This window comes from Sminthopsis crassicaudata, chromosome 2 (assembly GCF_048593235.1).
Source record: "Sminthopsis crassicaudata isolate SCR6 chromosome 2, ASM4859323v1, whole genome shotgun sequence".
NCBI lineage: Eukaryota > Metazoa > Chordata > Mammalia > Dasyuromorphia > Dasyuridae > Sminthopsis > Sminthopsis crassicaudata.
Genome location: NC_133618.1, coordinates 27957506 through 27984352, shown reverse-complemented (window position 1 = coordinate 27984352; position 26847 = coordinate 27957506). Strand labels below are relative to the sequence as shown.

The following is a 26847-nucleotide window of genomic DNA, read 5'->3' as shown; positions in this document are numbered from 1 at the left end:
ACAAGGAAAGTTAAACCAGTTGTAGCAGGAGTGGTTTCACATGAGGTTTTGTGAATTACTCACCTGGGGCACACCTGGGCTTTTCAAAGACATTTTGACCATTTTTTTCACTCTGCCTGGATGGAAATTGGAATCCAGGGTTTGATTTTAAAGGAGTAATTCTTTCTTTTTCTCTGTAATAATATGTCATAGACAGTTTCTGCCCTTTATCCAGTGTGGGGCCCATTTCAGTAGAGTTTGAGGAGCTAGTTGATGGCTGTTTAGGATTGCTTGCAGTGGAAAGGAGAAGGAGAGAGGAAGAAGAGGAGGACAGGAGGACAGGAGGACAAAGAGAAGGGGCAGCTTCTGAATTTCTCCCAGGAATGTAATAAATGAGTGATCGCTAGATGGCAGCCTCTCTCTATTTTAAATATAATTTGCTTATGGGATGTGGGGAGGGGGCAGTGATTCAGGAAGTGATACCTGGTTACTGCTCAGTGCTTAAAAACAGCCACAGGAGAAACAGCCCCTGCCATCTTAGCAAAATTTAGACCTGGTGCTTGCCCTCTGGCACCCTGAGCCCAGCCTGGGTGCTTGGTGACACTGAGCAAGGCCAAAGGTTTCCATTCAAAGAGCTTTCTGAGCACTGCTGTGGATCTTGTGTGGCAGATGATAGATGTGTAGGAAGCAGGGTATTGCCTCCCTCTTAGCTTTGAGGAGAAAATCAGGTTACTCCAGAACCTGCAGTTGGGCTCCAGGTTTGCTCCTTTCACCTCTCAGGCTCATCTGCCAGAACTGCTCTGGCTCAAACCATTGTTTTTACCTGGTAGCCAGACATGCCGCTTGTGTGTCTGTCACCTCCTTAGGGGACTCAGGCTTGCGCGGCCTCAGTGTGGGACTGGCTGGGCCTGTGGGCGGTCTGTTGGCCTCCAAGCCGGACCCAGCTGTGGAGCAGTGGGAAGAGTGACTGCCTGCCCTCCAGTATCAGTACAAGTGATGGAAACACCCCTTTCCAAAGCCTACTGTGATGATGAGTTTTTGTCCTTTTTCTTTTTGTCTTTTGTGGCTTGAGATGTTACCTTGGCTGGTCAACACATCATAAGGCTCTCCTTTATTCCTTTCTTAGTTAAAAATGTTATAGTTTTGAAGTGAAGCAGAAGCCTTAGGGTGGTAGAGGAGCAGGCAGGGGAAGTTTTGAAGTGTGTATTTGTGTGTGTGTGTGTGTGTGTGTGTGTGTGTGTGTGTGTGTGTGTGTGTTTAGAGCATTCTCTTTTGCTCCTATATCTTTCTATCTCCTTTTTATATTGACCTAGTTTGAAAATGGAAGTGAGGTGCAGAATGTTTGATTTGGAAAGAATCCCCACAGATGATCTTGTCATCTCCCCATTTTACAGATAAACTAAGCCCCACAGAGGGAATATGACTTGTCCAATGTTTTGAGCAATACCAGATTGAACCCAGTTCTCCTATAATTGGGTTCTTCCTTCTTCTTTCTCTGCTTTTTATTTATTTATTTATTTATTTTTTACAGTTAGAATAAGTAGAAGAGAATATCTCCAAGTTCTCTGTCCTTCATACACCTGCCAAGCTCATCTTCCTACAACATCATTCTGACCATGACCCTCTCCTGCTGAAAGGCCTTCTGGGACTTGTGATTGCATCGAAGATAAAACACAAGCTCCCCCTCTTGACCTTGTGTTTCCAACCTGCCTTTCCAGACCTCTCTTCCAGCCAAGTTGGCTTCCTTGTTACTGGAATTCTGTCTTAAAGCCGTGTCCCTTGGCCCCGGCTGACCTGCCTCTAGCCTTGGCCCCGATACCCTTCTCACTTGTGTCTTTGTCCTTAGTTTTCCTCCAGGCTCAGCTCCTTGGGAAAGCTTTTCTGATCAAACCAGTGCTAACTTTTCTTCTTCTCCTCTGGCTAGTGTGGGTCTCCTTGGTCTAAAAGTATCCATCACTTGCCAGCTTCTTGAGGATAAGAACGGTTTTTTTTTTTTTTAAACATTTCTTTGTATTTCTCATTCCTTTCATTGTGCCTTGCTCATAAGCTTATTAATCAGTGTTTGAGTTGAATAGAATAGAGGTTTATTATTTTTGTAAGAATCACATTTCTTTTCTCTGAGGAAATTTTCTCTTCTTTTATGACAGCACATTATATTGTTAACAGCAATCTGTGGGGGAGAAAATCAGAAGCTTTTTAAGTGGAAAGAGGTAAAAATTAAGCCCTTAAAATCAGTGGGGGACTCTTGAGGAATTTAATGGAATTGGATTGATATTTGAAAAAATCTCTAGGGAGTTGCATGGGTTGTTCAAGGGCACCCTAGCAGCATGGATTCCCCCTAATCTGTAGGCAAAGTGAAATGGAGAGGAAGGAGTGGCCAATCTGAGGTGCTGTACAGATTCTACCCACATAGAACTGGCAGTCTTGTCGTGGGTACTCAGAAACTGCTCTTCAACCATTGGCAGTTCTTCAGTTGTGTCTTTAGTTGAAAGTGCTTCATTAACTGGCTGACGACAGCTCTGAAAGGCTCCTTCCTTCTTTGTGGCTTAGGAAGATTTCACATGGAGGGAGATCTGGAATCCACTCCCTTCCCTGGAATAACTTTTTACAACTCTTCATCATGTTCTCTGAAAGCTGAACTTTTATATGTATATGTTTATAATGATAACAACTGATATTTATAGTGCACTTTACAGCTGGCAAAGTACTCTACTACATTATCTCATTGGATTCTTGTTATAGATGCTAAAGGGGTACAACAAGGGAAGGAAAGGGAAAGAAAGAAACATTTATTTTGCACTTATTGTATGCCAGGTACTGTGCTAAATGCTTTTACAGACACTGGCTCAAAGTCAGTGCCGTAATAATTGGGGGAATGGAAACAGAAAGGGTCTAAGTGACCTTTTCAGAGTTACAAAGCTAGTAAGTGTCTACGCTGGATTTGAGCTCAGGTCTTGGTGATTCCAGGTCCAGAGTTTTATCTATTGCTCCACTGGCAGCCGTATTTTACAAATGAGGAAACTGAGACAGAATATTAGAAATAGTTTTTACTGATATGCCCAATGTACTACAAAATAGACTCACAGATCATGGAATTTTGGTAGGTTTCTCTTCCCCTTTGATATCAGTTTGCTCCTTGATACAGCAAACTTAGTAAGTATTTTAATAAACACTAAGTGCCTTTTTAATGTCAGACACTGTGTTAAGAGCTCAGGAGACATATATGAAAAAGAAAGCCAGTATTCTCAGGGAGCTTATAATCTAATGGCGGGGGAGGGCACCCCTACAAGAAAGCTGAAAAGGTACAGGGAAGAGTAAGGAAGGCACTTAATGCAAGACCATGGTGGGGAAGTGAAAGATATCCTGGGGCAAAAGATATCCTGGGTGGGAAATGGGGACCTTTCTATCCTGTGCCTCTCCTTCCTTGGAGCTTGATGAGTAAATTGCTCTGTTCTCTGAATAGAGGGGCAAGAGGCACAAGTATTTGAATTTGGCTGAAATGAAGAGGGAACATTATTAAATAAAATGGAGGGGAGGAGAAGCCTCTTTCACAGCTACTGCTGAGGGAGAAGTCTTGGCCAGTGAAAAGATGGAGATGGTTATAAAAATGAAGATGAACAGTTTTGACTAGGAAAATTAATATTTCTCCAAATGAAGTGTGGCCAAAATTAAAGAGAAACTGTCATGTAGTAACAAACCTTGGCATCAAATCTCGGATAAAATCCTTGATATCAAGACTTGACAAAAATATGTAAAACCCGAGAGCCATCATTCAGGAGTGAAAGAATATGAGCTGCAAGTTACCCCCCCCCAAAAAAAAACCCCAACCCCCCAAAAGAACCCAACCCCCCCAAAAAAAACTCTTTAAACTTAACTCTAGAAAAATGCTCCAATTCACTACCAATAATAGAAATTCAAAAGAAAATAACTCCAGATCCCTGAGGTTCCACTGGCAAAGATGACAAAAGTCAGAACCAGCCAGGGATGGAGGGACGGGAGAAGACAGGCCCCCCACACATGGGTAGAACCGTCAAGTTGGGGATGGACCTGGAAATTCATTTAGCCATCCTGGAAAACAGTGTTAAATCATTTTAAAAACTAGACTAAAAAATTCACACCCTTTGGCCCCCATTCCTCTTCCTACACATATTCTAAGAACATCATTTCTGTCCCAGAGTGCTCATAGAACACTTTTTGTGGTAGCAAAAATCTGAAAAAACACCAGGCACTCGCCAGGAGAGGATGGCGGTACACATTGTGGGCTAAGAAAAAGGTAATTATAGGAAGGAGCCAGATTACTCTGTGGGGAATGTCAAGTAGGAGGGACTCAGAGAATCTTGCAAAGATTGCTGGGAGGTCCTGTCGAGCAAGGAAAGAAAAGTGAAATTCAGGGATACATGGTGTCTCCAGTTACAGTGGAAGTGGGTCATCAGTCATCAACTCAATGGAGGATGCTGGGCTCTGTGGGCTTTGGAAACCAGATGATGATCCTACTATTGATCTTAACTGTTTCTTAGACAAATAATGATAATCATCCTTATCACATCAGCAGCTTTGGAGCGTAAGAGGAAGCATGGCAAAATGTATAAATCTTGGATCTTGGAATCAAGGGAGACCTGGATTCGAGTTTTGCTTCAGACGTGTGTGACCCTGAGGACTCTAGGCTACTTTCTGAGACTATCAATAGCAGAGAAGTTGATCCACATTGGTGAATGAAATTCCCTCCCCTGGGAGTTTCTTAGACCAGTGAAATCATGGGCCTCTTTCCTATCTCTGTTACAAGGGGCTTTGCCTGTCTTAGTTCTCTGGAGTCTCCCACAACTCTTGAGAGAGACCCTGTAGAATTCCCATTTTGCAGATGAGCTTACACAGATAGGAAGGCTTTGAGGTGGGGTTTGAATAAAGAGCCTCCCTCTAGATAATTAATAACCATTTCTGAGGTTTTCCTCTCAATTCTTCTGGAAGTTTTCTTGGTTCTTCATTATCTATGTAATCAAGCAGTCAAACAGGCAACAAATGTTTATTAAAGTCTTACTACCATGTGCCAGTCACTGATCAATGTCTGACGTGTACTTTGAGCAGTTTATAAGAAGCTGATTTATTTTTAAACTGATTTCATATCAAAGTTTCATCAATTAGAAATAAATGGGTTGCTACTTCGGTGGTGAAGAGGAGAGGATGAACTATGGCATTACCTTGATTTAAACTCTTGTTTTAGATCTGTCTACGATGGTGAGGAGCATGGTCGGTTCATGGAAAAGCTGGAATCCCGTATCCGCAATCATGATCGGGAGATTGAGAAAATGTGTAACTTCCATTACCAGGGCTTTGTGGACTCCATCACCGAACTTCTGAAAGTGAGAGGAGAAGCCCACAGATTGAAGGTGAGGAGGCTGGGAGGGCTGGTGAGGCTGGTGGGGAGGAGACTGGGAGAGCTGGGGAGGTTGGCGGGAAGGAAAGAGGGAGAGTTTACTGGTTTTGGAGAAGGGACTTGGGACCTATGGCAGCCTGGTAAGAAATGTGGGTGAGCAGAAACCAGCAGATGAGGATTTCAACATCACCTGGGCAGGTAGCATGTAGTGGAGGTAACTGCTGAGACTCGAGCTAAAGAATAGAACTTACTATTCACCTTAGGGTGTTTCTGCAGTTCACCTGCCTTATTTTTGTTTGAAATCAAGATTTCCAGAATTCATGTGATCCTCGTCTTTTTCCTCCTTGGAGATTCCTCATCATTGGAGCTTTGTCCCCTTCCTGCTTTGTGGGAGCATTTAGGGTGATGTTGGAGGCTGAGGGCTCCTCGTAAGGCAGATGCTCAGACTTTCTGTGGACATAGGAATTTGTTAGATTGAGTCACTTTTCAACTGGAGCTGTCACTAAATGAATTTCTTTTCTTTTTTTTTTAAATGTTAAACATGTGTAAGTCTTCTGCACATATTTTCACAATTACCATACTGCACAAGAAATATCAGATCAAAAAAGAAAAAATGGGGAAAAAAACCCAAAAAGTAATCAAACAACAACAACAAAAGGTGATAATACTCTGTTACAATCCACATTCGGTCCCCTTAGTCCTCTCTCTGGATGCAAGTGACTCCATCCCAAGTCTTTTGGAATTGGCCAGAATTACCTCATTGTTGAAAAGAGCCACGACCATTCAGAATTGATCATCGTCTAATCTTGTTGTTGCTGTGGACAGTGTTCTCTTGGTTCTTCTTACTTCACTTAGCATCAGTTCGTGCAAGTCTGCAATGGAGAATTTCTTGATAGAGGACTGGTGCCAGCTTAGAGGAAAATCAAGATTGCGCTAGATTTGAATTCATTTCTTGTTACTATGAAAAAATAAAGAGACTGAGTTGATCAGAAGTAGTAACAAACAAGTTATATTTTGCAAATATTTTATTCTAGCCATTTTCTAGCAGCTATTCTTTTGCATTCTTAATTGGTTCTGCTGTCACCTCAGCTAATAAACATACACACACAATACTAGTTCACTTTCATTCAAAGATTCTTCAGAATCTCTTTATAATCATTTTTATAACTGTATTTCTTTATAATCTTCTTCAAATGCACCATCAAAAAAGGTTCATTTTTGTTCATTTAGGTAGTTATCAAATTTGTGTATTTATTCATATGTTTCTTTTCAATCATCTTCTTTCCAAAAAGCACTGCTTGTTCATTTGGTTCAATAGTTGCCTTTCAAAATATTTTCAGTCAGTCAGTAAACATTTATTTAGCACCTAGTATGTGTCAAAGAAAGGAGAAGACAATTCCTGCTCTTATGGAGCTTATGGTGTAATGGGGGAGACAGCACCTATAGGTAGCTGCAAAAAGACAAGCCAAGAGCATCATGGAGGGAATCCACCAGGATCAGAAAGCATCCAGAAAGGCGGCTGGGAGAAGCTGAGGGAAGCCAGGAGGCAGAGATGAGGAGGGAGCATGTTCCAGGCTTTGAGGGGCAGCCAGAGACAATACCTAGAGTCAGGATATGGAATGTCTTGTTTGAGGAACAGTCGGGGGGAGGGGCAAGGTACTTGTAAGGGGGATAAGGTGTAGGAAGATTGGAAAGATGGAAGCAGAGGTCAGGGTGGGAAGGGCTTTGGATGCAAACTAAGAATTTTACATTTAAATCTGGAGGTCCTAGGGAGCCCTTAGGATTTATTGAGTCAGAAATGACCTGGTCAGATCTGCTCTTTTGGAGGATCACTTTGGTAGGTGACCATAATGTGGAGGGAGTAGGGAGGGATCTGGAGCAAGGAGACCAACCAGCAAGTGGCTGGTTCTCGTGGAACAGGAGAGAAAAAGACAGATTTAAGAGGTGGTTCAAGGGTAAAATGGGGATGAGGGAGAGTGAGGATTTAGGGAGAACAATGAGGGGCACACTTGGGGGTCTGCATTCCCAGGAACTGAGAAGCCAGGGACAAGGAGGGGAAGCCATTATGAGAGCGTTTTGGACATGCTGGGTTAAGGTGTTTATGAGACATTCAGGGGGAGGTCTGTACAGGACAACTAGATTTGAGAATCATCAGCCAAGAGATGATGATGGAGTCCATGGGAGCCAATGAGATCACAGAAGAGGCTGGAAATGGAGCCCGGGGTTCAGTGATAGATACTTCGGGGCTTGTCCTGGACGAGGATCAGGTAGAGAAGACCAAGAACTAACCTGCTGTGTAGTAGGAGATCACAATGTCCAATGAACCTGGAGAGAACAGAGGAGCGGAGAGGGTGGGGAGGGGGAACACTGAGTAAAGGCCTGGGGATTTGGCCACCATCATGACTAACTTTGGAGGGATGGTGAGGTCAGAAGCCAGGCCATCTGTGTGTGTGCAAAAACACAGTCTTGTATACGTGCATGTATGGACTGCCTTTTTTTTTTTTGCCTGTCCCTCTCACCTTTGGCATGATTATCCCCAGTGAAATGATTCTTAGGTTTTCCATTAAGGAATCCCTCCAGTGATAGATGACTTCTCCAAGATTTTAGCACAGCCCATTTGGAAAGGCACAGCACTAATCATGAGCATTTAAGGGTCTGTTCACGTGACTCCTGAACGTAGGTAATTTTTAGCATCACTTCTTTTTTTTTGTTACATTGAACGATATATTTATCAGTCAACGTCAGAAAGACGGAGTGAACCACATGGGAGTCTGGCATCTCATTCTCTGGTAGAGCCTTAGGAGTGGCTGTCTCACTCTCTGCCTGAGAAAGAGCAGTTCTGGCCCTCATGTTGGCCCATAGGCCCGCACTGGAGACAGTTCATGGAGAAGCCCTTTCTATTATTCATAGAGAGGACCTGGCCAGCTCTGACTGGTTGGTTTCCAGGTCGCTTTGCAGAACTTCCTTGTCCTTGCATAAATCCTTGACCTCCCCAAGAGGTTTTTTCCTCATCATCAGCACAGATGAAGTGGGGAGGATCAGTTGACTTCGAACACATATCTGAATGGGCAGTAAAACTGGGAAAAGAAAGAAAAGAGACATTAATTAGCCAGAGGAGATCTACAAAAGCAAAGCTGAATATCCTTTTGAAAGCTCGGTAGGGCAGATCCCTGTGGAAGTTGGAAGAATGACAAAGTCTGGGGCTATTTCTCTGTCTTTTAGTAAGCCTGATTAGACATTTAATAGAATAGAATTCAGACTTGGCCTCAGTTTTGGAACAAACTGAAATTATTCCATATGGATTTTCTCCTTTCCCCCTCCCCCCACTCCCTAGTTGGAGTCTCAGGATGTAAGAATATAATAATCTGTGCTCCTGTTTGGAAACTTTCTTGTGTTGTGGAGGAAATGAGTGGGGTGGGCTGCCAATGGGAGTGTAACTTGTTGGAGCACTTTGTGCCGTGCCCCCCAAGCTGCTTCCAGGGTGCATTTCATAGAGGCTCCGGCCTCCTATTAAGGAGGCTTAAGAGGAGGTTGCTGGCGAGAGAGTAGAAGGGAAACCATGTCATTTAGTGACTGTGTCTGTACATTAGAGAACCACAGAACCCAAGGGTGGGAAGGAAATTCGGGGCCATCTAGTCTAACCAGTGGTTAACCAAGAAAGTCATTTCAGACTCCCTAGGAAATGGATGTCCCAGCTCCTCTTTAAGGCCGGTGGTGGAGGGCAAAGGGGACGAGGAAGCCCATTCCTTTCAGAGATCAGGAGTCCTGTTGGTAGAATGTTTCCTTTGACATTGAGCTAGGGATTCTCTCTCTGTGCTGTGCACCCATGGTTTCTATTCTTTTTGGAGCCAAGAAAAATAAGTTTATTAGGGTGTAAAGTATTGGACAAGACTAGGAAGATCTGAATTCAAATCCCTCTTAGATAATTATTAGCTGTGTGAACCTGGACAAGTCAATAACCTCATTCAGCCTCAGTTTCCTCATCTGTGAAATGGGATAATCATAGCACCTACCTCCCAGGGTGGTTCTGAAGCTCACTTGTAATAGTACATGCAAAGCACACCTGAAAGAGCTCCGGAAATGCTTGCCCTTCACCCCAAGCACTGCTCTCAGTGACTCAGGAAGTCTCTTTGCCAGATGAAACATTCCCCATCCTTCAACCAGTTTTCTACAGTGCAGCCTCTAGGCCTACCCTTGTGGCTGCCCCCTTGTGGACATGTTTGGTTTTGTTGGTACCTCTCCAGACCCAAATAGGGACCCCAGATATGTGCTGACCGGGACACTGCTGTGTTTGCTTCTCAGGCCAGTTGTGGTGTTTGTTTCTCAGGCCAGTTGTGGTGTTTGTCAGGTGCTTCTTGGTGTGACGCACCCTATTCGCCCTGAGGCTGCTTTGCTTGGGAGGAGTTCTGACTTCTGTGGCTTACCCTATCCATTGACTGTCCGAATGTGGTCCGTCAAGATCATCTAGTCCTTTTTCTAAGACCTTGTTGTCCAGCCCCATCTCTCAGTGATGTGCTTGGTTTGATGACCCTGTGTAGAGAACTCCCCATTTGTCCCTATTGAATGTATTCTGTTCTGCCAGAACGTTGTGCCAGCCCCGGCCAGTCATTCCCTCTCACAAGGCGATCTGCAGACGGACTCTCTGTGGCGGCCTCCTCTCTGGAGCTGGAGGCCGCCACAGAGAGTCTGTCTGCTGTGTCCCAGAAGCTGGGCCTTTGGTTTCTTCACACTCTGGCAGGCCCAAGAAGCCCTCAGACTTCGCCTGTGAGCGGCCCATTGTCCCCTCCTGTCGCCAGCTCCTTGGTGATTCCCTTTCGTCCTGCTCTCTTACATCATCTGGAGTTCTTCTTTTGTCACGTGGGGCACCCTGCTCACCTCATCCTGGGTAGTGCCCTTCAGTCTGGACTTGGGCAGAATCCTCGAGTCCTTGACTAAATCATCTCTGGGTTTGGCCTTCACCAATTTCCCTCCCGCCCAGCATTTGGTCCTCGCCTCTGCCCTCTGTGCTTGTCGATGGCCTTGGGGACTTGGCCACTTGCCGGGCCGGCCTCTCAGGGCCTTGCATTGGCATGCTCTCTTTAAGGGGCGATGACCTTGGGCAGTTGGTGCTCACGCTCAGAGTTGGGATGGTCCCGTGGATGGCTCAGAAAGCAGTGCTCCCACATCTCATCTCACCTACGGAGGTTCAGAAACAGGTGCTGGCCCTGGCTGGCCGCTGGCAGAGAGTGACTTAGCTGGGAGTCCGCCCCCTCTCCACCCTTCGGAGGGACGTTTGCGTCTTTGGCGGCAGCATCTGTTCACTTGGGCTGTCAGTGTAGCACCTTTACATGTTTTACACAAAAGAGGATAAAAATAGTCATCCTTCTTCTCACCAGAAGCCCTGATTAAAGCCTTCTGTGTAGATCTGTACCAGCGCCTGCTCCACGATTTCCTGTTAGAGGCTGGCAGCCCTGGGGTAGCCATGTTAGTGAGAGTGTGCACGAAAGGAAAACACATTCAATGCGTTTAGATGTCAAGTATGAACAAAAGACTCGGTGTATTGGGGGAAAAGAGTCTGGAACTTTAGAAGTCTCTTTTCTTTAGCTTGGAATTCAAGACCTGCAGTTGTCCAGCTGTGGAGTTAATTCTTTCCCCTCACTTTTGTGTACTTTCAATCCCAGTGTATTTTCCTGCTTATCAGTTTCCATATTTCTCCTATTTCTGTGCCTTGTCACAGACTGTCCTCCATGCCTGGACCACTTTTGCATCTCAGAGATTCCTCTCAGGGGCCACTTCTCCAGGACCTTTCCTTGTCCCACCAAATGGGAGCTTTTCCTTAGATTTTCCTCTGGCCTTTTTGTTTCTATCAGACTGCCTTGTGACCTCCTTGTTTGCAGACATGTTGAATCCCTTCCTGTAGACTTTGTTTCTTGACGGTGAGAGCCATTTGCCATTTTTCATTATTTTATGATAAAATTTCCCTACTTGTGGTAGACACATAAATAAGCAGAGGGAAAGTACTGGGATTAAGAGGACTGGGAAGGCGGATTTTAATTAGACCTTGGAAGCAGCCAGCGAGATCAGTAGTTGGAGCAGAGTTGGAGCTGTTCTAGGCCTAGGGGACAGAACCAGGTGATAGATTGTGTTGTCTGTGGGCCAGCCAAGAGGCCGGGGTCACTGAGTGGAGGAGAACATGGTGGGGATTGGGAGATTCTTCCGTTCTGGCCAGCCTGATCGGGTTGGAGCTTGGAAGCAGGATTAACGTATTTAGGGAAGGTTAGACCAGAAAGAACTTTATCTTGTCTGGTGATAGGAGGTAAACCACAGATAATAGCTTCAAGCTTTAGAAAATCCCAGCTTGTTTAATGGCTTATGTGTCAGGTGGCTTATCTGATCTCTAAATTTACAAGCATGTCCCTGCTTTAACAAAAGTGACATGCAGGGACTCAGACCACAAAATGGAATGTAGCAAGCCTTCTTTAAATAGGGAATTTCCCTAATACATCAAAACTTGCTTCATAAGCACAGGAGGAGAAACCTCCCAAGCTTGTGAGATTGAAGGCCTCTCTCAGTGAAAAGTTTTACCACAGCAAAATTTTACCAGGTTAGTTGAAAGTCAGTAGTGAAATGTGATTGATTTCTTCAAGTTCACTTTCCCCCTCTCTCTTGAAAACAACTCTTCTGGGAGGCTAGGGATTTCTTTTTTTTCCTGAATCTAAAGCCCCAGAACCAGTGGGATTCCTTCTTTACCTTTCTCTCAGTGCTGCTTTAGGGACCCAGACCAGTTTCCTCAGGTTGGGGAGGGACATTTGTAAATCATCCACCCCTAATTGAACTGGGATTTAGTTTAAAAACCTTACTGAATGCTAAATGAAATGAACAGAACCAGGAGATCATCGTACATGGCAACAACAATATTATACGGTGATCAATTCTGATGGACGTGGCTCCTTTCAACAGCGAGATGATTCAGACCACTTCCAATGATCTTGTGATGAAGGGAGCCATCTACACCCAGAGAGAGGATTGTGGGAACTGAGTGTGGATCACAACATAGTATCTTCACTCTTTTTGTTGTTATTTGTTTGCATTTTATTTTCTTCATCATTTTTTTTTCTGGTTTGATTTAATTTTTCTTGTACAGCAAGATAATTATATAAATATGTATGCATATATTGGATTTAACATATTTCTATCATGTTTAACATATAATGGGCTACTTGCAATCTAGAAGAGGGGGTGGGAGAAGGGGGGAACTAGAACACCAGGTTTTGCAAGAGCTAGTGTTACAGAATTATCTATGCATATGTTTTGAAAAATAAAAAGCTTTAATAAAAAAAAAGAAAAAAATTTAAAAATATACAAACTTATTGAAGAATCAGATAAATGTAGAGTAACTACGTAACTCTGCGCAACAGCATCTTGAGAGGCCTTTTCTTCCCCATCCCTTTCAATATCCAGGCCAGCATTTGAAGGCGTGAGTGAAAGAAAACCATTTTTGAAGTGCTGACTGTCTTTTTTGGTTAAGTCTGGCTCAAGCTCTGTCCTGGGACTCAGGATTGACTTACATTTCAAAACCAGTCCTTAGCACTCTTAGAACTTTTGTATAATCATAATGCATTTTCTTCTCATACTAAGAGGCAAGTCATTTCATTATATCTATGATTAAAAAATTCCTCCTTTCTTCATTTTATAGGATTCTTACATTATAATATTCTTTGGATTGTCATTTCTTATGAGGATTTGTATCTGCTGCCATGTTCCCCACATTCCTTCTCCAGTTAGCCTTCTCAGGCCCAAATTTGTATGAAAGTTTGGTGTCCATTTCCTTGAGTATTGTGGCTTGGAATGATTCAGAACCTATCTTCCACTAGAGTTAAGTTCTCTTGTGCAAAAGGATCTGTAAATTGCGAGTGCTTAGGTATATGCAATTTAACCCCAAATTGTACTCAAGGACCGAAAAGATGTAACAGATACCCCGTGCTTAGCCGGTCCTTATTCCTGATGCTGTTTGCTTCCTATTGCCCTAACAATGTGCAGTCTGTCTAAATGTTTGTTTCATCTGACTTTTCAAATTGTCTTCTCTCCACAGAATCAAGTGACTGATACTAATAGAAAACTGCAGCATGAAGGGAAGGAAGTAAGCCCAATTTACCTTTTGAAAAACCTCTTCTGCCTCAGATGGTTCTCTTTTGATAATCCTGTTGGGCGTTCTTTCTGTTTGTGGTTGGTTTAGAGCTTGTGATTGTAAAACACTGGCATCGTGGGTGTGCAAATGATTTGGGAGGGTCTGTCCAGCCTGAGCTTTTCTCCAGTCTGGAATCTAACCCAAATTAAGTAGGTAGAGACAATGAAAACAAGAGAAGGTACTTCATGCCTGGAATGGATTTACTGAACTAACTGATCAGAAATAGCATGGCTGATGTTTATCATTCTATAAAAAGAGTGGCAGCCAGCCGACACTATTGATTGCAGAAAATTGGTGCAGTTAATTGAGAGTAACTTATTTAGAATAGAATATGATTATATATAGTGCTATTATATCTGCAGGAAAACAGCAGCTCCTTAAGAGCTAAGTTATGTGAGGTTAGGATGCTGCCCTTAGAAAGACCTGAACTCAGATCCCGCCTCAGACACTGACAAGATCAGTAGTGATCTGGATGCATTTAACCCCTTTCAGCTCCAGCCTCTTCCATACATCAGATACAGCTGATGATAGCACCTGCAGGTAATGCATGTGGCCTGCTCTGTAAACCTGAAGTCTGGAGAAATGATAATGTAGAAAGGTTTCTTTTTCCTTTGGAGCCATATTGCAGTACTTTGTGTATAGGAGTTGCCTGCTATGTGCTAAGCCCTGGGGATACAAGAAAGGTAAAACCAGTCCCTGCCCCAAGAGCCCACTGTGCACAAACAAGATGCATCCAGGAGACATTGGAAATAGTCAGCAGAGGGCAGGGTTCTCCAGAAGGGCTTCTAGCAGAAGTGGGACTTCAGCCAAGCCTTGAGGGAAGCCAGGAAGGGGAGGTGAGCAGGGAGAGTGTTCCAGACATGGTAGATGGCCAGGGGCCTAAGAAAGCTTGTTAAAACTGGGATCTCTGGAAGTAATATTGTCGAGTGGAGTGCCTTTTTCAAGTCCTGCCTTCAACACACTGGCTAGGGTAGGGGTGGTCAATCCCTGTGTATCCCCCCATTTTCTAAGCAACTCCTTAAGTTGAGAATTGGGAGAGAAGGGATTGATATGTGACTGAGGAAGAATGTCCTCTCCCATACTAAATAAATCATACCTACAACCCTTCTTTCTTCTCTTAAATTGCAACCAGCTTCCCTTTTGAGACTTAAGTAGAACCAAAGGTTATCAAATTGCTCTTCTTCCCTTAGATGTCTGAAGCTAGGAACACAAGCTGATTAATGCTTATTTAGATTTGATTTGATTCACTCAAGCATCTCTAACCATGTTTTCTATCTCTTTAAAAAATATCCTGATTTTAAATCTGTCCTGTAAGTTCTGTGAGCAAATCTTTTTTGAGGTCTTGCATGTTTTCTCCAAGGACGAGTTCTGTAAATGGCCAAACTGGATTCTTGGGACTTCTCTTAAAGAAGGGGAATCTGCAGTATAGGATCACTTTGAATAGAAACCTTTAAAAAATCGGAAGTACCTAGCTGTATGGCAAGACCAGCCCCTTGTTCTTAAATCTCCCATAGTCCTTGCTCAGAAATGCCTCCAACTCTTCAGTTTGTGGCTTATTTGCAGGAAAAAGGGCTAGAATCCCAGCGCCTTTCAAGGCCACCTGAGCTTGTATGAGGCTATATGCCAACCCTGACCTAATGTCCTTGGAGGCTCACATTTCGGAAGAAAGATAGAAGGGTCCTTGAGGTGGGGTGGCACGAGGGACGGGGGAGGAGGAGGCACATGGGGCTGTTTAATTGGTTGGGAAAAGCAGCTCCCTTGTCCAATTGGCAGCTCTTACTGTGAAACTTTTGGATTTCTTGAGGAATTGAACACAAAGTAGAGAAATATGGGGAAAGCTTATTTATGACCATTGATTTAATTCCGCTTTTCTTTTCTTCTCACCAAGCTGGTAGTAGCAATGGAAGAGCTGAAGCAGTGTCGACTGCAGCAGAGAAATATTTCTGCCACGGTTGATAAATTAATGCTGTGTCTGCCAGGTGAGGAGTTGGAAATGGGTCCAGGGTCTGGGGGCAGTTCCTTCAGCTTTCTCTAAATAATGCTTGTGTGGCATTTTCCCTTCTTCTTTCCAGTCCTGGAGATGTACAGCAAACTGAGGGAACAGATGAAAACAAAAAGGTAAGAGACTTCTGGGACGCCTTTCCAGCAGTCCTTTCTGTCTAAGCTAAATTTCTTCCTGGCTCTGCTCAGATCAGTTGGGTGGAAGATTCCAAAGCTCCGGATGAGGATGGGGCGGGGGGCTCTCTGCTAGGCCTTTTTACTTTTCTGTGGTCAGAAACAGCAGGGCCGACTCCTGGGAGCTTGCTCTCTGGCTGGGTCTTTCTGGCCATCTCCAAAGCACCAGGCTTCCTGGGATTAGGGGAATGTACAACTGAGGTTGCTTAGGACTTCATGGAACTCTTTATCTCCTGGGAGAATGGGGACAGAACCAGATAGAGAGGGTAAGAATCTCTTAAGTGTGATTGCTTTACTTGTCCCTTGTTGTAATATTGGGCGTATCATCTCATTGGAGAATGGAGCACAGACACAGAAGATCTATAAGTGTGATGGCTGTAGCTTTTATTCCTTGTTCTAGAAACGTCTTCTTCACTATTCAGACGCCCAAGAAAGTTTACAGATGGTTACTGGTACGAGAGCATACAAAGGCCTGGTCAGGGAGAACATTCCTTCATGTGCTTATTTGCTTTGGGTTCTGTCCAGAGAATATCTCTCAGATGGTTATTTCATCTCTGGACTGGACACTGGTAGTGGGGGTTTTTAATATAAAATGATAATGTGTAGAGTTTTACCTCCTCTCAGAGAACTTTGAAGTGATTGTTGGCTACACTTCTAGGACCTGATGGAAACTGGAAATCCTGTCTCCTTTTACAAATTCAAACTTTGCCATTGAGTTTGGGCCTTTTCACCATTTGGCCATTGGACTCGGAAATCTTTCCATTTTTGGTTTGACCGTTAGTGTTCCAAGCTGATTGGCTCACCTTCTTATTCTGTTGTAGCTATTTGAAGTGCTTGTTGCAGGTGGATTTTGATTTTTCTGCTTCTGCTGACTGTGGCTTATGTACTTATTTTTTTTTTTTAAGCTTTTTAATTTTCAAAAGATATGCATGGATAATTTTTCAACATCATTCCTTGCAAAACCTTGTGTTCCAATTTTCCCCTTTCCCCTTACTCCCTCCCCTAGATAGCAGATAGTCCAATATATGTTAAACATGGTAGAAATATGTGTTAAATACAATATATGCAGACATATTTATACAATTATCTTGCTGCACAAGAAAAATCAGATCAAAAAGGAAAAAATGAGAAAGAAAATAAAATTCAAGCAAACCATAATAAAAAAGGCGAAAAAGCCATATTGTGTTCTACATTCAGTTACCACAGTCCTCTCTGGGTGTAGATGGCTCTCATTGTCATAAGGCCATTGGAACTAGTCTAGATCATCTTCTTGTGGGAAAGAACCACGTCCATCACAATTGTTCATGTTGTAATCTTGCTGTTGGGCTGTGGCTTATTTTTATTGCACTGATGCTCTCACATTGTGCCAAAGGCCAGCTAGTCAGACGGATGCTGATCACTTCTGTCGCTCATACGCCCACATCTCTACACACACCCACACCCCAATAAGGATCACGGTCTCCAATGTCATCTTGGAACAGCAAGGATGGAAAGAGGAAGGAGATTGAGGTTCTGTGTTCCTCACCATCCCCTGACCATAGTGGCTTTCTCGAGTTGGCTGTTAAGGGTGCCGCAGCTTGCTCCTTCCCTGGATCTGTGATTTCCTCAGTGCAGCGCAGGAGACACATATTCCTCTTGTGGTAGTTTGGTCTGTGTCTTCTTGCAATTTTCCCTAGGGCTTGGGAACAAAGGAATCCTTCAAAGGACAATGGGGAAATAAATGGTGGACAGAAATTAGAGCTTGGCAAAGCACAGCCTGTTTTTGTTTGGCCAGGGAGCTCTGAATGGTTTTTACAAAATAAGTAAAGTACTGGATTTGGCCTCTTGACATATATAAGCATCAGCAATTCCCAGGGTACTTAGCATAAGGGTGAATGAAAAATGTTAATCCTATTGGTCTTATACACACCTCTTCTTAAAGTGAATGGATGGATTAGAAAGCACTTTCTATGTTTAAAGCACTGGGGATACAGAGAAAAAATCAAGATAGCCTTCACACTCAAGAAGAAACCATTCTAATGGAGGAGACAACAGATAAAGATGTTTCAGCTGCTAGCCAGCTGGATACACTATGATCAAGGGTGTAGTGACAAGACAGATGGTAATGTTATTTTCACTGATAAATCCCTATCTGTTTCTGGGTGCTGAGTCATTTGATGGGCCAAGGACTTTGGTGGTGAAAACCTTGGTAGCTGGGACATCAGTAGCTGTGGCTGCTGAGGAAGCAGGGGCTGCAGGACTGACTGTAGCCAGTTGGTATCCATCCAAGAGTTGATTACTTGGGTGATGGCTTTGGGGCTAGTTGGAAGCAGGATTAATGGTTGGGGAATGGAAGAGTCCTGGGGGATACTCTTCCCAAGGGCTCTTGGGCTCGGCATCTGATTGGACTGTTTCCATTACAGCCCGAGGTGACATGGCTGGGCTGTGGTGATGATTTGACTTGCCTGGTGCCTTCTGCTTCAACTGGCTTTCCTGCCTTATGAATAATAGTGGGTAGGGGTGGTTGGGGCCTCCTCCATGAGATTTACTCCCCTGAAAGATGACCTTGGCTAGAGGCAGAGCCAGGAGCATTCTGCTTTGGTTAGGTTGGCTTGGTCTTTGGGCTGTACTCCATGTCTCAGTTATTCCAAGTCTGATTAGCCACTTTCTTCTTTTCCAAGTCCCCAGTGTGACTTTTTTTTCTCCCTTCCATCTCTAGCAGAGGTTGTGCTTGGTCAGAGGGAGGTACAGCTCCTCCTATAAGGTTCACAAGGAGCCCTAGTGCAGTTTGAAGGGCCTGTCTGTGTTTTCTTGGATCCTCGTTGACCACTGGCAGCCAGGGGTATAGCTAGTTGTTTGCATCGAGTATTTGGTATGGAGAATGAAGTTAGGAATCTCTTATTGTACTTGAGGAGGAGAAGAGAAGATGGCCGTGACTAACGTGAATAATAGGACAATGAGGCAATGAGGCGACGTTCCTGGTTACCGGGAGCCATTGGCCTTTGCACTGTGAGACTTGAAAAATGTGGCAGTGTGCCACGGGCCAGATGTTGGCAGCGTGCGGCCGCGGAGCTCATCAGCGAATGCCTAACGTGTCCACAGGCCACATGGCTGGATTCTTCTCATTCTATAAACAATGTTCCAAAATATAACTCAACCCCAAAGTGTGTTTATCTCTTTGGCTTAATTTCTGGCTTTCTATCCATTCTTAAGTTTCTCTCCAGAGGAATCACATTTTATTGCAAATAGCTTTTCGTACCTAATTGTAGTATAAACACTGTCCTGTTTACACTAAGCCATGTGAATTGTACTGTTCTTTGAGTCTATAAAATCTGAGTAAAAATAACTTCCCAAGACTTAAGTGTAGCTTATACTGAAAAACTTTGAATTGGGGAAAGAGACCCGAATCTCCCACCATTTATTTTATTTTGGGGGAAGGATTGGGGCAAATATGAAAACAAAAGAAAAAGGCAGCTAAGTACATTAGGAGCCATTCAGTTTTCCCTAATGTGGGAGATTTCCTTACACTGTTTTGTTCATTGATTGAAATACATTGGTGAAACTAGAGATGACTTTCTTTTAGGCTGGGGAGGAAAAGAAAACTGAAACAAAAAAACACACCCTTGTTTTCTGCCTTTATTTGAATAAATTTACATTAGTATTGGATGGATAAGAACTTGTAGAAATCCTTTATGCTTATGAAAGAGATTTGTGAAGTTTTTTTTTCTTTATGTGACTTTATGTTAGAGGAATATCTCCTTATTGTCAAAATGAACTTTTGAATAGACTACGGTCTTTGGGCAAACTTAATTTTCAAAAGAGGCGAATTCTAGTCTCTAGCCACCCTCCCTAGTGCTAACATTTTCAAAAGTGCAGATAGAAGAATTACTCCTAAAAGCAGCAAGCAGGGGGAGCTTGGGTTATGTTAAGAGGATATGCATCTTCATTTCCCAAGGGCTGCTTATCCAACTGATTGACTCATTCAGGTCTCTTTCATCTTCTTTGTTCTTTGTCATTTGGCCATTTTCATAGTTTCAGGGCCAAAAAATTTGATCGGAGGGGCATAAGTTGAATTTTAAAACTCAAAAAAGATAAAATAAGTAAGTTTCAATGAACTATTCCCTCTGGGTAATTGAGAATTATATTTTATATGAAGACTCATAGGATGTATGTGAATGAATTTGTTCTTGAATTGAATATAGCCATTGTGGGAGGAAGGTAATAGTAGTTCATGTATTTTTTGTTTTCTTATGTGAAGAAACTGAAGCCTCAATGGGTAGTGACATGTGTGTGGTTCAGATAAAGCATTTATTATGCACCTGACACTGTGCTGATCCCTAGAAATACAAAGAAGGGCGTCCCTCCATCTCTCCCCCCCACCTTTTCCACACACACTTCCCATCATGGCCTTGCTCTCAATTGGAGGGTAGAGACAGCATGCAAACAATTAGGGACAAACAGTGTATTTCCAGGTCTCGGACTCGGAGGGCAGGCTGCTGGGAAGGTGGCACATGGAGGATGTGGTGATGAAAGGACAGAGAGTTCCAGACCTGGGGGGCAGCTGGGGAGAATGCCTGGGCTGGGGCCAGAGAGGGTCATGGGCCTTCTGACTTTAACATCCAACCCATATGACTCCTTGGGCCACAGAGTTCATCAGTTGCTAGGCTTTGTCATTCTAAAATTTAGAGCCTCTCTTGCCCCTTCTGCCTTCTCTGTTTACATGGGCATCCCTTAGCTCAGGTACTCTTCATCTCTCATCTGGACTGGCCTCCTCAGGGCCTCCCTGCCTTAGGTCACCCACTGATCCAGTCTGTGCTGTCACAGCTGTGAACGCCCTTGAGCCTGGATCTGGCCGTGTAAGTTCTGCTATGTCCAGTGGCTTCCTGTCAATGGCAGAATATAAGACCAGCTCCTGTTGGTCTTTTAGAAAAGTCCTGCTCAGCTGAACTCCAGCCGCCTCCTGTACTGGGGGTCCAGCCCAAGGACTTCTCTCTGTCCTCAGCAGCACTGTTCTGTCTCAGTCAGTCACTGCACGTGTATCTGTGCTAAGCACCTGAGATACAAAGAGAGGCAGGAGGCCTGAAGGACTTGACAGCTTAGTGAGGGAGAGAGAGAATGGGCACCCATAGAATACATTCAGGATGCCCGGAACGGTATCCAGAGAGAAGGCCCTGGAATTGAGAGAGAAGCCGAGAGGAGCCTTCCCCTAGAAAGTGGAGTTGTAGCCAAGACTTGAGGAAGTTGGGGAAGGGAGGAGGTAGGGAGGAGAAGCCCTGCGGACAGGCTTTTGGAGCCAGAATACAAACACTTTCCATAAACAGTGGGGTCTTCTATTTACTTCTCAGATAGACCTCATCAGGTAGAGTGGGGAAGCTTAATAAAATATGACCTGAACTAAAAACAGCAGATTGTGCTGCTGAGTTGAAGGTGTCTGAGAGGCATTTAGAGAGACAAGGTTGGAAGTCAGAAAAAGGAGCCTGGAATCATCAGCAGAGGTGGTCATTGACTCACGGGAGATGGAGGAAGAAAGGAGAGCTCGGGCAGGAGCCCTGAGGGGATGGTGGTGGTTAGCACTCAGGGGCGGGGTGGAGGTCCTACAAAGGGGTCGGCTGCTCCCATGCATTGGCACTGCCAGCTGGCACCTTACCTCGGCCTCGCTGAAATGTAGCTCAAGCCCCATTTTCTGTCTCAAGCCTCCCTTGCTGCCTTCCACTGCTCTTCCTAAATTGGTTTGTATTGAATTACTTATTGATCTTTTTTATTAACTTCATATTCATGCGGTTTCAATTTTTATATGTACTTGTTTCATTGGAACATAAGCTTCTTGTGAGTAACCCTGGTTTCATTTTTGCTGCTCAGACAGAGCCTGAGACACAGTAGGTGCTTAATATATGCTTGGTTGATGAATCGTAAAGGTGAAATTTAGACCTTCTGGACTTTTCTTTGTCTTCTCCTGGAATCTTCATGTGCCCATGAATGCTAAGCAAGGCACAAGGAGACATCTTAGAGACTACAATGCCAGTCATTATTAGAGGCAGGAATCAGGGCTTCTGTTTTTCATTTAAACAGAATAATCGGATTCCTAGACTCAGTCTCAGGGCAGCTAGGTGATGCGATGGATAGAGCTTCCTGAGTTTAAATCTGGCACTAGCTGTGTGACCTTGGCCATGTCACTTCCCAGTTTTTCACAGTTCTCTCATCTGAACTAGAGAAGGAAAGGACAGACCACTCCAGTATCTCTGCTAAGAAAATGCAAATGGAGTCACGGAGCCATTCCCAACTGTTAGTTCATTGATCATTCACGCATCAGCATTTAAGTTCCGTTTCATAGTACTTGGGTATTCACACAGAATAAGTGGGCCTGCTTGGCCCAGGACCAAGGGCCTCTGAGGGCCAGTGGATCATGGCTCTAGAGTTAAAAGTCTCAGCCTCAAGGTTTTCTAGTCTTACTGCTTCATTTTGTAGATGGAGAAACAGAGATTCAATGATTTTTGCTCACTCAGAAAGTAATAAGTGTTAAAAGTGACAAGCCTTCGAGGCAGGATTTGAAGCCATGGCCTTTGACACATGGGTGAGTGTCCTTTCCACACCAGAACATGCTTTTTTCTTGTGTATTGGCCACAGCTGTCTGTATCTGTTAACTGCCTTCTTAGCCTTTTAATAGGACTAATCTTTCTGGCGGATTTCCAGTCTAGTTTCTAGTTTTCTGGGGCTCAGCTTCCTTAGGGAGAGGGGTCAGGGCATCTTTGTAATCAACACTTAAAAACTTCAATATGATTTGCAAGTTGCAGAGAGTTTGGATTCTGCCATCTGCTCAAACTCTTCACGGTTCTATGGGTCTGTGACTCTGACTAAAGGATTTTTTTTTTTTTTGTGCCTTGTATACCATTGGAAGTCCTTTTCCTTTTTTTCTGGTATTCTGCATAAATACATCTGCTAATGTGCTTTTCCTCTCTCCTCCTCTCCCATGGCTGCATTAGTAGGTATCTCTTCATCTAGGCAACACATACAGAAGTTAAATGACCACAGATTCCCCTTACATTCACCATTATGTCTAAATATAGGAGTAAATGTGTTATCTTTCTGCGTAAAGAAAATTAATTGAGATCAGAAAGCTTGCCTTAGGAAGAGAGTTTATACTGTTGTCATTTAGAAGGGAGGAAAGAGCTATTGAATCTTACAAAATCCTGTGCAGAACTAAATCTGTGGGGTTTCTTTTACAGGCATTACCCTGCATTGAAAACTCTGGAGCACCTGGAACACACCTACTTGCCCCAAGTGAGCCACTATCGCTTCTGCAAGGTCATGGTGGACAACATCCCCAAGCTTCGGGAAGAAATCAAGGATGTTTCCATGTCTGATCTCAAAGACTTCTTGGAAAGTATCCGAAAGCACTCGGACAAAATCGGGGAGACTGCCATGAAGCAGGTAGGTTTGAGATTTCAGATTTGGTAGGTAATGAATGTTTCAATATTGAACTAAGTGTAGTTTTCTCATTGTGTGGAGAGAATGGAAGACATTCTCAAAAGCTGCCTTTGTCTTTCTGAATCAGAGAAAAGAGCAAGCGTTTATTGAGAGCCTACTGTGTGCCAGAGACTGTGCTGATGGTCATGTGGGGGCCCATTTCTCAGCTGGCTCACATCTGGCTCTGGCTCGTGAAGTGAAATATTTGGATTAGGTGAATAGGCTATTGACATTGACCGTGAGCTTGGAGTGCTTTCTCCACCTGATGTTGGAATCCCTGTTCTCCTCTGTCCTTGTAAGTGGGCAAGGCTTTGTTTGAGCTGCCAGAACTCTTGGTTGCCTCCTCTGAGCAAGATGGCGTGCTGGATATGGGTGCGTCTGCTGAGCTCGGTCTGAGAGGCCGTGTGGGTCCAGTCTTTGTCCCCAGCGTCCAGAAATGTCTGGGCTCCTTTTGTGTTTCTGAATATAAAGCAGAGTAATAACTTACAGGATTGTCTGCTCTTTCCAGTTCAGGTCATATTGGTTTTATTAAATTTCCCCAGTTTACCTGATGAGGTCCCATCTGAAGAGTAAATAGAAGATTCCGTTGTTTATGGAAAGTGTTTGTATTTTGGCTCCAGAAGCCAGGCCGCAGGTCTTGAGGAGGTCATGTTGAGTTCTTATCACCGCACAGATGGCAAGGAGTCCTTTCCATTTGTCTCCTGGGCCTCACCTGGCCCCGGGGAGCTTCCTTCCCATGCTCTCTGGTCCAGCAGAGGCCGTTTACCAATTAGCCTTTTCTAAGAGGATGCAGATGCTTGGCTTCGCTGGGTTTTCTCTCTTCTCCATTTTGTCAGTGTTATGATATGCAAAGGGCAGGGTTTAAGATGAAGGCAAGGAAGGCTTTTCTTCCAAAATTCTATGGCTGTTTGATTTCTGGGTGCCACGCAAACTTTGTAATGAAAAAAGTCTTTAAAAAATTGTGGTGGTGATGGAGCTGGTGCTTACGTTCCTTTGACCAGAAATTCATCCTCAGGGCAATTCTTCATTGTCTTTAACTGCTGTTCCCTGAGTGGTTCTGCTCTCCTGATGCTGGGGGCCCCATCTGTGCTGTCTTGGCTCATTAAGATGGGGGCTCCGTGAGAACAGGATCTGGCTGGAATGAGGGGGCGGCCCTGCTCTGAGGAGTCCCTCTTCCTTACCTGGGACTCGCTCACAAAAGCTGCTCGGGCTTTTGGAAAGAAGGGAGAGCAAATTTCTCCAAAGAGACAGCCTCCTTTTAGGAAGCATCATCTATTGCATGCGTTGTTTTGGAGAGGTAACAGCCATGGGCCCTTTCCCAAACCAGCATTCATCCCTCTCCTTGGCCTCTTTTGGGCTGCCTCTTTGGGCCCCTGTTGCAGACTCCCATGGATGCTGCAGCTATGGCCTTAGTCTTGGCATCTCATTTAGTTTTATTTCTTTGCTTGTGGTAAGGAATTTTCTCCTAAGCACTCTTCCCATTTCTGATGGTGTCTTGCACATAATTTTGTGGTGGTTGAGTCATTTTCAATTGTATCTGGCTCTTTAAAATTGCATTTGAGCCTTTTTTTTTTTTTTTATACATACTGGAGGTGTTTGCCATTTGATTCTCTAACTCATTTTACATATGAGGAAACTAAGGCAAATAGATGGTTACTTGTCCAGGGTCATACAGCAAGAAGTATCTGAGGTCTGATTTAAACTCAGGAGATGATCCGATGAGCCTTCCTGACTCCAGGTCTGGTGCTTTGGGCACTATGGTGCCACCTGGATGCCCATATAGGGCCCCCTAGCTGCCCTTGGTATGTACTGGTTACTTAATAAATAGTTGTGAATAGCCTTAGAGATAGAAAGACTCTGGTTCAAGTGCTGTCCCAACACTGTGTGTGACCCATCTTCAATTAACACCTTAGCATTGTCTCAGGTAACTGTGACTAAATTACAAGTGACTTGCTAATTGGCTTCTGGGAAGGGATTTTCATAGTTGTAATTCCTATATAGATACATCTTGGGGTCAGAAAAATTGGGTTCAGGTCTTGCCCGCCGGAACTGCTGGCTGACCAAGGGCACATTGCAGAGAAATTGTTTCATTTGTACGATGAAGGGGTTGAATTCATTGGTCTCCCAACTCCTTTCTACTTCTAAGTCTGTCATCCTCTGAAACCATTAAGGTAGTTAACAAAGTCTTTGTCCTTCTGTATCCTGTAACTTTCCTATTTCTAGTATTCCTATTATCTGTCTTCATTCCTCTTTTGCTCCAAAACTTGAGCTTGCTTATTGAGTAAAGTGTCTTCTTAGCTCTAGGTTTTTGAGACCTTCTGCCTTTCCACCCCTTAGCTCCTCCTCTTCTTCACATAAGAGCAGCAAAAAGAGGGGTCTGTCTTAGAATCAGAATTCTGTTGAGTAAATTATTAAGTCCCTATTGTGTACAAGGTGCTAAGCTAGTTTGGTGCTTGTACCCCATGATACAAATTAGGCCCTGTAGGCCCTGGAAGGGCTTGAGTTTGAATCCCAGCTCCCCACACTGGTGCCTCTAAGCCTCTGTTTTTTTTTGTTTTTTTTTTCATGGCAGTATGGTGATGGTAATACTTATAGGATGCCTTCTTCATAATAGAGGAGTAGAAACCATTTTTTTGCCTCTTTTGGGGGCACTCTCATAGCACAATACCCGGCACATGGTTAACATTCAACAAATGCTCATTGATTGAACAGGAAGTAGAACAAGATGATCAAAAATGAGGAAGTGGAATAAATTATGGCTATAGGAATCCAGTTTTAAAAAAAAGAAAAACTTTGGTTTTTGTAACAAGTCTAATGTGGCAGAGGGATTGCTAATATTTTTAGGAGAAAGGGACAAAGGGTCTCCTATTAGTCAAACAAAATAATCACAATATCATTTGTTTTGTTTTGTTTTTGACCTGGCTCTTTTTCTATGTTCCAGGCATTGCACTAATTGCTGGGGATGCAAAGAAAGTATAAAACATACTTGCTACCCTCAAGGCAGCTCCTCAAGGAGCTTACAAAATGTTAAAATAACATTTTTCTTTCTTTTAATCACTGTACTCTTCCCACTATCTTTTTGTGTTCTTTTTTAGAGATAAATCTCATATAAAATTGTTTTTTAAAGATTAAAAAAAAAAAGACAAAGAAGAGGAATCAGAATCAATATAACTGGTAGTACACTGACAAAATGTACACACTTCCACCATGCACAGGGCTGAGGTGAGCTGAGAAGGTCTTCTCATAGTTCTTCTTTTGAGCTGTGCTTGTCCTTTGTAATTTTGCATCAGTCACTTATTTTTTGGTGGTTCTTTCCATTTACATTGTTGTAGTAACTGATGTAGCTGATGTAACGTCAACTGTTGTGCGTTAGGAGAAGCATCAAAAGTTGGGGGTTTGGTCATATGAAGAATTCACCATGGCCAATCTCTCTGGCAAAAGGTAGATTTATTTAGGGGAATAAAAATGGCAAAATGAAGGGGTACAATAGACACTGGGAATGGTGGATGGGAGTGGGAGAGCTTATGAAAGACAAGTTCCTCAGTGGAACTCATAGTTCCCCAGTACAAAGGAAGTACTCCATGAGACTTGGGTATGCCATTGACTGGCAGGTTGGATCCATGGAGGAGTTTTACAGACTAACCAGAGCTGGCTAGAAGGAGAGAATGACCCTAGGAGGAGTCTGATGGGAGAGAGAGAGAGTAACCTCATG

General features: G+C 43.7%; 1 protein-coding gene across 1 annotated transcript in view; it reads left to right on the top strand.

Moving 5' to 3' along the window:
• Positions 1–26847, top strand: part of EXOC6B (exocyst complex component 6B) — a 509545-nt gene that overhangs the window by 67214 nt on the left and 415484 nt on the right. The window contains exons 2-6 of the mRNA XM_074285536.1: positions 5198–5363; positions 13422–13469; positions 15406–15496; positions 15590–15635; positions 22895–23099. Of these exons, the coding sequence (XP_074141637.1) occupies positions 5198–5363; positions 13422–13469; positions 15406–15496; positions 15590–15635; positions 22895–23099 (556 nt within the window). The remainder of the gene's footprint in view (positions 1–5197; positions 5364–13421; positions 13470–15405; positions 15497–15589; positions 15636–22894; positions 23100–26847) is intronic.